We start from the raw sequence: 10645 nt of genomic DNA, 5'->3' as shown, positions 1-10645 counted from the left end.
ATCACACCTGGGAGCCAGTCCCAGGTGCATTTGCTATATTCTACCCTTTTCTCATGAAAGAGATGTGGACTTTTGCTCGTGTCTGACTGGTTCTGGATATGAAAGAAGACTCACCCTGGAGCCTGCACTAGGAACTCCTGCTCTGCCCAGGAAGCCTCTTAGAGGGCACATTACTCTCATTTAGCAGGTATTCTTTGGTCAGCCTGTAGGGAGCGCTGTATAGACAGGGAATAGCAGCTGGTGCAGCCACTTCTGGTTCCCACCTTCTGTCTTCTTGAGTTCTATCCAGAACACATGGTTGGGCTTGTTGGATAACAGGTAGGGTCCCACGGCATCGCTGCAGGCAGCCAGAGAAGGTGGTCTTCAGGGTGGGGATGAGAGAGCTTACTCTGTGAGTTGGAAACGCACAAGTCAAGTTCTGGAAATCATTAACTGGAGATGTTTACCAAGTGGTTTATGAAGGCCAAAGAGGTCAATTAGCTAAAACAAACATATTTTTAGCTCATTAGGATTTGTTTAATACCCAAGTGACATATGGTCTCATCACCCCACTGTTGGCAGCCAATGGAAACAAGACAGACTTACTGTTAGAGTCAGCCTGGGGTGGCACACCACAGACAGGAGGCCTATCTGGGGTGACTGAGTCTTGTCAACCTCCACCTGGGAAAACCCAGCTCCGAGCAGAGTTCCTCTGTGAGCGTGTATCTGTCACCGCCTCTGTGAACATGTATCTGTCACTGCTGGAGTCCAGGCCAAGTTCTGGACAGGAAGAGGGTGAAGACTACCAGGAAAATTTTCTGGTTTTGTATTTGTTTTTGTTTATCTGTTTTTTTTTTTTTTTTGGCAACATGTGCCACAAAGATACCCTCCAAGAATATGAGATAAAAGGTCCCCCTGTATACAAATGCACAGAGCTGTCCAGCATGGGCTGCAAAACTACCTACAACCCTTACCACTTCCTAGGAATCGTGATACCTTGATTAGTTGACATGGGATCTGGATTAGGGTACAGACAGAGGTACACGCCTTAATACGTTTGTCTGTTGTACCCCATCCATCTGTCTGTATTTTGATGTTGTGTCCTGTTTGTCAGTTCTGCATTACTGTGTCGTAATACCTGTCATAAACAAGTTAAAGGAGGCAAGCCTTGTACTGGTTCACGGCTTCAGAGCATTCCCCTGCCTCCATTGCTTTTAGGCTTGGGTCAGGATGTGCTGGAGCAAAGTGGCCCATCCCATAGGGGTGTGAAGGAGGGGGAGGGGCAGAGAGAGGGAGCTGGAGAGAGAGGGAGGGAGAGAGAGAGAACTCAGTTTTCAAAATCATTCCCCAAACCCTTTCTTTGAAGATGAAGAGTCACTTGGAGGTGTAACCCCCAATAGAAGCCCTTCCCTGGCCCATTCTTCAGCGCTGCTTTGGGGTCCACAGGTTTTACTTCTTCTGCAGCAGGTGAGCCTGCTGTTTCCTAGGCTGACTCGACTTTGGCATCTTTTAAAAAATTAATGAATTTATAACAAATGTTGTCCCCTATGCCAGTGCTCCCTCACAGAGACCCCCTCTTCTCTTCTGAGAGGGTGCGGCTCACCCTGGCACATCGAGACTGAGCTACTGTCTGCGACATGTGTGCCAGGGCTTTGTCCCAGTCTGTGTTTGCTCTTTGGTGGGTGGCTCAGTCTCTGAGAGTCCCCAAGGGTCCAGGTTAGTTGACTCTGTTGGTTGTCCTGTGGCATTCCTATCCATTTCAGAACCTTCAGTTCTTCCCCCAACTCTTCTGTAAGGGACCCCGATCTCCATCCAATGTTTGGCTTTGGGTCTCTGCATCTGTCTGAGCCAGCTGCTGGGTAGAGCCTCTCAGAGGGCCGTTATGCTAGTCTCCTATCTGCACGCATAACAGACTATCATTGATAGTGTCAGGGATTGGTGTTTGGACTTTGGCATTTTTTTTTGACATTATAAATAAACCAATTATCTACCATAGCAATCGTTTCATTAAAACTAGGTAAGCGGTCTGGACAGATGGCTTGGATAAGATGCTTGCTGTAGAAGCCTGAGGACTGGACTTCCAACCCTCAGCATCCACATCCGCACCAGATGAACGTGAGAACTTATCTAAATCCCAGCACGTAGCGGGCAGAGGCGGGGTCCCCAGAGCAAGCGGGGCCAGCTAGATTAGGATAATGCCTGAGCTCTGAGTTTAAATGAGAGACCCCGCCTCAAGATGGAGATTGACAGACACCTGACATACACGAGCATCCCTCCCCACACGTGTGTGTGCACACATAAGCCTATCAACGCATACGTGTACATATCACATAGACAAAAAACACGGGGAGGTCGATGAATGCCTCAAATCACGCACGGCTTTTTATGATCAGCATTTATTGTCCTTGCTTTATATACACTTTGGCCCAGAAAGTGACATGAACTAGAAAGGCCCCCGACCCACTCAGACCTGCATACTGTTCAACATCTCAGCTGTAGCAAAGCGGTTTCTATAGCCACCATCTGCCGCCCTTATTAAGATGCTCCTGTGTTAGGGATTATCTGTACTAAAGGAGCCATGAGGGCAGACCAGATGCTGGCAGAGAGACTGACAGTGATCCAAGTCAGGAACTTTGTTTTGTTTTCCGATGAGCTGGGATGCACACTAGTGGTAGGAGCCCACTGCTGGTGAACAGAGAGCTGTCTGAGTGGTGATCACGTACAGAGCACAGATTGCTATGGATAGAGAGAGGGGATCTAAACAGGGCGGTGTCTGATAAACCGCCCAGGGTGGCTGACTCATGCATGGCCGCCGTCTCCTTGCTATCCTTGTGGAAAGTGAACCGGACCGTGTGAGGCAGACAGCAGCATGCATGCTGCCTCTTCCCCACAGAGTCTTCATGCGGATCCAACTGGCTGGCCTTTGAGAGATGGCTCACAGATTGGAGAAACCCCGAGGGCAGATCCGACAGGGTCATCAGGTCCTAGGGCAGGCCTTCTGCATTAGAAAATGAATTCTGTCTCTCTAGATTCGTGAGGCCTGAGGCCACTTCCTGAGAGCTGCCCCTCTGTTAGAGTGTCCAGCATATACTCCTCAGCCTTCTTCAGCTCCCTTCCCTTGCTCCTCACACAGAGAAAAGGTCATAAAAGAGGCAGAGGGCAGCTTCTCACTGAGCAGCCCAGGACAGGACAGTCCTTCCACACCTTCGGTGTCTTCATGTACATTGCAGCGATCACTTTACCACAAACGGAAGGTGCTTTAGGAGCTGTGTCCAAGGCAGCATTGCAGGTGTGTCCCAAGGGTTTCAATGCATAGTCGTGGGCGAGCAAGTTTCAACAGGTGCTATGTGAAAATAGCCCAGTGCCACGAAGGCCAGAGACCCCTTGTGTGTTTTGTCCGTGTGCACTGCACCACACCAGTTTGTCCACAGGGTATGTTGGCCCTCCTGAAGCGACCAAAGCAAGTGGCTTATGGTCTTATCTCTGGAAGACTCATAATTATGAGTGGCACAAACCAGGAAGATGTCAGCTTTCCCTGCTAGGCTTGGCAACTCTGTGACAGGGGTGTCATGTGCCTAGGGAGGGTGGTGTTGAAGTGCAGTTGTGTTTCTGGGCAAGGAAGTCCTCTGTGTCAGCTGATGAGTCAGGACCTAAAATCCAAGTGCATAGGGGCATCTGCCTGGTGTCCATTTACTTTATGACACTGAAGTCAAAATTCATTGTTTTCTCTAAGGGACTCCAACCCCAGCCTTGTCCTCTATGGAGTCCTTGGCTGGGAGATGATCTCCTGAGCCAGGCCTGATGCTTTCCAGAGCTAGAAGATCCAGGAGGCTAGAGTGGGTGGTGCTAGAGATTGGGGCCTCCCTCACAGGTGATGGAAGTTGTTGTGCAGCTAGGAATTGGGAGTGGGGTGAGCAGAACCTCAGTCTGGGGATGGAGAACAGGAGTGAGCTTGTGGGCAGGGTTTGGCTGGAGAGATGGGCATCTGAGCATGACAGCGGTGGACAGACACTGGGAGAGACACCCTTGCACACTGGGTGGAATAAACCTAAGCTTATCTATGCGCTATAGACAGACATTCTGCTCTGAAGTGTGTATGTGGGGGAGGGGAGAACAAAGTGGGGCAGCTAACTTTCAGCAAACTTCTGTCCACACAGTTGCTCATGGCAGCACATGCAAGCACTTGCATGCACACCACACACACACACACACACACACACACACACACACACACACACACACACACGTGTTCACCTACCCCAATGTGCAGATGACACACACCTTCACCCTGTGGAAGCTTCCTGTCCTTCCCTTTTGGCTATCCAAGGGACAGAAATGGCACATCTCCTAGGGTCTAATTAGAGCAGACTGACAGGCCCAAGGAACTGGAGAGCTTACAGCTCTGACCGTCCATTCAGGAAAGATGCACACAAGGCATTATACTTTATTTCTAAGTAAAACTCCCTCACACACACAGACACATCACTGGGACCCGAAGAAGACGTCACCACCCACCATCATCTGTGGACAGCACTGTCATGCCACGCTGCCTGGCACACATTAGGGATTTATCTTTTCTCCAGCTCTACAGATCAAACACCAACGCTCCATTATGTGTTGTGTTAAAGTTGGTCACTGATTCCATGTAAACAGTTAATGCAGATCCTTTTAAAATTATGTTGGAGCATCAGTCAATGAGAGTGGTCCAGATGTTTAAAGTCCTTTGGGCCCCGGATGCCAGAGGGCGTCAGGCTCTTCCTCACCCCATTCAGTCATGTGAGCCACCAGGAGAGTCAGATGGGAGGTTGAGGCACAGGAACGACAAGGCTGTTCTCCCTGGGGACACACTCCTTGAGGACGCTGGCTGGTGCAGGCAGACTCCACGGCAGTCCGTGTGGAAGATAAGGAAGCAGAGCTCTCTTTAGACGCCAGGGGCTCTCATAAGTAAGACTTCTAGTCATTGGAGTGCAGGTCACCAGGGAAGGAAAGCAGTTACATTTCATAGTTAACCAAAAGCACATTTGATCCCAACAAAATTAGACCCCAGCCTTGTCCTCTGTGGAGTCCTTAGGCAGGAGGACTCCCGTCTGGGGAGCTGGCCAGACAGAGTAGATAATTTCAGAGGTCCACACCATAGGCAGTCCCTCCCAGATGGTCACAGAATCGCAATCAAGGAACGCAAGTGGCCTTGTATGACTACTGAAATTCCCAAGGACTGCACTGGGGTCAAAGGGGCTCGGGTCACAGTGAGCGTCAGAGGGCTGAGTTCCTGAACTGCCTCCGTTCTGTGGTTGCTTGGGGGGTATTTCTTCAGGGGAGGGGTTTCATCATAAATCCCATGGCCACAGAGTGAGCATGGGGACGGAGCAAGCAGATCCTGTTGGAGCCCAGCAAGCAGGCCATTCCTAGTGGTCAGTGTGGACCTGGCTCAGCCCTGCCTGGCCTCACGCTGGGCCTTCAATATCTAGTGACTCAACCCATATGCACTGATTTGCTGAACCTCATGAGACACTTGGGAAGGTCTCAGATTTTGGGGCCCCACAGACCTGGGCTAGAATCCTACCATTGAGTCATAGTAACTGGCTTGCTGAGTTTTGGTCTCTACAAGTGACAGTCAGAGGTCATGACACACATCTCAGTGGGGTGTGGGCAGGGACAGGAAACAGCAGCTGGAGTCCACGCCTTCCTTCACACCTGAGGTTGTTGGAATGAGTCTCAGCTTCCTGGACTCCGTGTGACTCCGGGGATTCTCTGCACACCACCTGCATCTTCTACCAGCTTCCGCCTGGTTTCCTGCTGTTCCCAGATCATCTGCCCCCAGTTCCGTTTTCAACATCTTCCTTCTATCCACCAACCCTTCCAGGGTCTCCTGCTCTGCCCACAGGCCTGCATACCCCAGTCACTGGCACTTCAGCAGAGGGACCCACCGGACACAGGGAGGGCGACTGGCTCCTTTTCTTCTCAAGGATGGTTTCAGGTCAACTTAGGCATGCCATGCGCAGGAGGGTGCAGGACCTCGGCAGGACCTCTCCCCTGCCCTGTGTCCCCACCACCCAGGGTGGCTGCAGGCACTACCTGCAGCCACACTCAGCCACACTCATCCCCTCGTAGTGGTACTTGAGGGTTGGCACCCCCATGTCATCCTTGTAGAGGATGGAGATGGGACTCAGTTTGGTGGGAACGCAACAGGCTTTGCCCACCTTTGTGGGGAACTTGAGATGCACCAGGGTCTGCACGATGGCGTGCTTGGTGGGCGTCACGTCATCAGCCAATGGGAAGAAGCAACCTCCTTTACACTCGTAGGCGTCATACTCCTTGGGTGCAATGATCCAGCTGTCCCAGCCGATGTCCTCGAAGTTCACCCTGAGAGAAGTCTTCTGGCAGTGGCTGCTGGCCCCAGTGCTCCTCTTCCTTCTAGCCAAAAGGGGTCCCACAGCGGTGTGCCCATCCCCGCCCTCCTCCTCGTGGCCCTCACCTGCCTCCAGGTAAGCGCTCTTGGATGTCTTCACAAGCACAGTCTCCTGCTCATGACTGATCATCTCCTTCAGCTCCACCCTGGTCTCCTTGGTCCCGTTGCTGCGGTCGTTGGAGAAGACAACAAAGAAGGGAAGGTTTTTGGAGCCTGGTGGGACACTGATGTCCAGAGGGTCACAGCCCTCCCGAGGACTCTGCACTGTCACCTCCAGCTTGTTCTTGCTTGTTGTGGCGTCTGCCCTGACCCACCGCTTCACGGCACTCGAGACCTCTAAGGTCTCCCAGCCTTCGTCCTGAATGTCGTGGGACACCAAGAAGGTCTTGGTCCCCGGAGCGTGGTCCCAAGTCTCATCACCATCCAGGACGTCGTAAACGACCATGTGTCCTTCCAGCCCGTGTGTGGAGTCCACGCGATTTTGGCAGGAGACGTAGAGGCGGAGCTCAGCCCTGGTGATCTGCTCGTGCCTAGGGATGGAGATGTTGAAGATCAGGATGTGTTTCTGGAAGGGGAAGTCCTCCGTGGCAGCTGTCGACAGAGCATCTGAAACGCAAACACATGCAGAGGGCCATCTGCCTGGCGTCCATTCTTAGGATACCAAAGCCAAACTTGATGATTTGCTATGAGGGGCATCTAAGATGGTAGATTTTGTCACTATTGCTCTACTCCGTGTCATTTAGAACCTTAGTAGAAGGTTCTTTTGGGATTTGGGAAGGTTCTCTTAGGATTGTTCCAGGAAAATCTGAGGCAGGTGCCTTCAGCCAGTGTTAACAGTATCTACTATTAATTGAGCATCTACTATGAGCCCAGCTTTGGACCATGAGTCTGGAAGCATCTAGTTATTATTCTGAGTTTACACTTGTGGAGATAGGGATCCACAGAGTTGGAGCATAGCAATGGAACTGTCAGAGTGCACACAGCTAATTGGCATCTGCACCTAAGGCAAGCCAGAAAATACACTGTCGGCTTGAGAGTAAAGATGCTACAGTGGTGGCGGGTGAACACTCATGTCAAATATTTAACCAAAAATCAAAATAGAAAAATTTAGATGAAGCAGAGCTTTGCAGCATTGGAGTATTTATGTAGTGGCTATTGTGTTAATAGCGTCTATTAAAAGTGAAAGTGCATTTTTTTTCTTTTAGAGGAAAAAGTATTTTCCTGCCAACAGTGTTGTCACATTAGGCAAAAAAATGGAGGTTTTCTCTTAGCCCCCTAATCATCTGCTTCCCACTTCTCCTGGGCTGCAGCTCAACCATGGACACTGCTGTTTGTGGGTCTGTGCCGACACTCAGTTGCTGCATTATCCTTGGGAGACATGTTCTGATACACCCGTTGGATGCCTGGGTGACCTGTAAGCCCTGCACACAGTGGTCTTCTGTATGTGTGCACACATGTTAACTGAGAGGCGACAAGTTAACTGAGAGTAAAGACAATCGGAAGTTTAGAAAAATATACCCGTGACAAACGTAACTTCAAAATTATGAGCTATTTGTTTCTGGATTCACATTTAATAGTTATGAACCACAGTTGAAGCTCAGAAACAGGCCTGGCGGGGGTGGGGTGGTTGGAGTGGGGGAGGGGTGCCTCACATGGAAAGATGAGCAGAAACCCATGCTACCTTGAAACCTAGCAAGTGGTCTGAAGATTGGAGGTGTCAAGCCTGATTCTGTCCCTCACTGGGTTTGCATCCTTGGGATTTTTTGAACTTCTTGGTGCCTCAATTTTCTCTTCTGTATAATGGGGCCATCTTGCCATTTTATCAAGATGGCTCATGAAACGTACAGGCCAATCATGAGCCAATAGCTGGTGCTCAGTTAATACTTCTGTGCCCCTCCCACCCCACACAAGCTCAGGGCATGTGGCAAAGCATGCCAGGCTTCCTGTGGTCTCTTCACTCATCACAGATGTACCAACCAAGCTGCTGAGTAACCAGTGGACGCTGTGGCTATCAGACAGTGAGAACAGTGCATTGCACTCACGGCCCAAAGCGCCCTCACTGAGTGCTGTAGGACTGCTGCCAGACACTAGAAATCACACACTCACACCCCACGGGGATTAGACGGATGCGTTCTAGGTCACGTGTGAATGTTGCTGATGTTGCTGCTGCTGAGTGCATGGAGTGGCTGTGCCAATGATGCATGTGTAGGAGGTTGGTATCTCCTGCTGGGCTTCATAGTCTGGCCAGTGGGAAATGATAACTTAGGCCCCAGTTAAAAAACAAGCACAAAAACAAAATCCAGCCTTTTCCTTAGGCAGAGATCCTAGATAATCCTAGGGGCCTGGTGACCTACAAAGTCTATGTTTTTACGAAGCCATATATGTATATGTGTATGTGTGTGTGTATGTGTGTGTGTATGTGTATGTATATATGTTAAATAAGGCAAGTTCCCTTGAAACTTCCGTTGGGCAGTCAAAAATCTCAGCAGCACAGAGCATGCATGGTGGTCACAAGTGTCCTTAGACACACACACTTTGTAGGCTGGACAGATCTATCCAGCTTTAGCTGTGGCCCTGAACTGGGACCCTTGGGCATTTGCAAATCTCTGGACCAGAAAGAGAGAGGCCCTGGGCTCCTGGTCCTTCAGAGTAAGATGCCAAAACAGGAGAAGGGGAGCTGGTCTTTGGAGGACGTATGGTAGTGCCGTGACCATGCAAAGGGTGCCTGGTGTGGGTTCCTCAGCCCTGGCAAGCCCAGCTTTCTGTTCAGAAGCTCACTCTACTCAGATTCTGGTGTTCTGTGACTTGTCAGTTACACACCTCACCTCCGTGTTTACTGTCTAATTTTCCTAAATCAAATACACTTGACATTGAAAACACATCAGACAGACACACTGCCTGATGCCTCTTCCAGTCCTACTTCATGGACATTTTAAAACCTAGGTCTAAAATGCACTGTATGAGAAAGAACCCAGTTTTCTTTTACAGCGGAAAAACATACAAATGTATCAAAGGGTAAACGAACGATCTATTTCTAAGTCAGAAGACAGGAAAGGTGAGAGGAAGATAGGAAGGGAAGAGGAAGAGAAGCCAAGCAGAAAGAAAAGGGAGGAGAGGGAAGAGGAGGAGGAGAGAGGAGGGAGGGGAAGTAGGAGCGGCAGGAAGGAGCGATGGACGCAGAAGCAGATATGGGGGAAAGAGAAGGAGAGGGAGTGGACAGAGAGAAGCAGAAACTCGGTGTACCGGATACCTAGGGGGTTAACTGTGGCTGTGCCTCTGGGGAGGAGCCAGGCTGTGCAGCAGATCCGTTAGTGTTGATGGACAGGACCCATGATTTGCACTGCCCTGTAGGGAAGCCATTAGCCGTATGCAAATGATGAATAGGAAATTGGTATTTTCTCCCTGTTTCGTTGAGAGCCACTTCAACAGAAACCTGAAGGTCTGCTGTGGTCAGTGGTCATCCCGCTGGGTGGAGCCACTTCGCTGTGAGGGCAGGGGGGCTGTATGTCCCACCCCGTGGACCCCTGGAGGAAGCACTATACCTTCCACGCTGAAGCTCCGCACGATGTTAGAGGCAGGTGTGGACGACTTGTCCGTCGTGTATCTGTTGTACAAGTCGATCATGTACTGGGGCGGCTCCGCTCTGGTTTTATCCTGGGAGGGAATGCCACTCAGGTTAAGGCTGCGCAGGAAGTCCACCTTCATGTTCTCCAGAAACATCTTCAGGTCAAAGACGCCCTCCTCTCCACCTCCGGACCATCCCAGTGAGCTTCGGGCATTTCCACCAGGGGATGCCTGGCCCCAGCTCTGCAGGGGCTTCTGCTGCGTGGGACAGACCAGCAGAAAGAGTGGGAGCAGGGCCGCCCGGAAGGCCCCAGGGGACATCTTGGGCCCTGACGGGGCCCTGCGGGGCTGTTGTGGGGTATCACTAGGTGCGATGAGGAGCCCAGGAGGAAAAGGCCCACATTGTCCTGTTGACCGCTTAGCCGGGAGCTTGGCTGGCTCAAGGTCTCCCCAACACTCCGACAATCCTCCGCTCTTCTTATCTGGGTGTGGATGCTGTGCTCGGACCTCTTATCTAAGGCAGCTCTCTTTAATGAAGACTGTATAAACATCTGACAAGCACTAGAGGCTGACTGCTGTATAGGATCGGCATTTCTCCGGAGGGCCATCCACCCTAACTAATTAGGACTTTTGTTCACTTCCTTGCTGGCTTCGTTCAGAAAACTCTCCAGGCAGGGGCACACAGACCTTATC

General features: G+C 50.8%; 1 protein-coding gene across 1 annotated transcript; it reads right to left on the bottom strand.

The window, feature by feature from the left end:
• Nucleotides 1–2409: 2409 nt before the first annotated feature.
• Nucleotides 2410–10410, bottom strand: Gdf2 (growth differentiation factor 2). Its single transcript, XM_052190160.1, has 2 exons — nucleotides 9931–10410; nucleotides 2410–6994 (listed from the first exon to the last, which is right to left on the bottom strand). The coding sequence occupies exons 1-2, from the start codon at nucleotides 10271–10273 to the stop codon at nucleotides 6051–6053; spliced, it is 1287 nt and encodes a 428-aa protein (XP_052046120.1). The 5' UTR covers nucleotides 10274–10410; the 3' UTR covers nucleotides 2410–6050.
• Nucleotides 10411–10645: the final 235 nt, after the last annotated feature.

The sequence above is a fragment of the Apodemus sylvaticus genome, chromosome 8 (genome assembly GCF_947179515.1).
Source record: "Apodemus sylvaticus chromosome 8, mApoSyl1.1, whole genome shotgun sequence".
Taxonomy (NCBI): domain Eukaryota; kingdom Metazoa; phylum Chordata; class Mammalia; order Rodentia; family Muridae; genus Apodemus; species Apodemus sylvaticus.
Note: the sequence above shows the minus strand (reverse complement) of the source record. Positions and strands in the feature narration are given on the sequence as shown.

Bases quoted from the DNA above. Each gene is read 5' to 3' on its own strand.
- Gdf2 (XM_052190160.1), bottom strand. From the start codon at position 10,273: ATGTCCCCTGGGGCCTTCCGGGCGGCCCTGCTCCCACTCTTTCTGCTG. The intron at 6,995-9,930 runs GTATAGTGCTTC...TTTGCGTTTCAG, and splicing joins GCGGAGCTTCAGCGTGGAAG to ATGCTCTGTCGACAGCTGCC.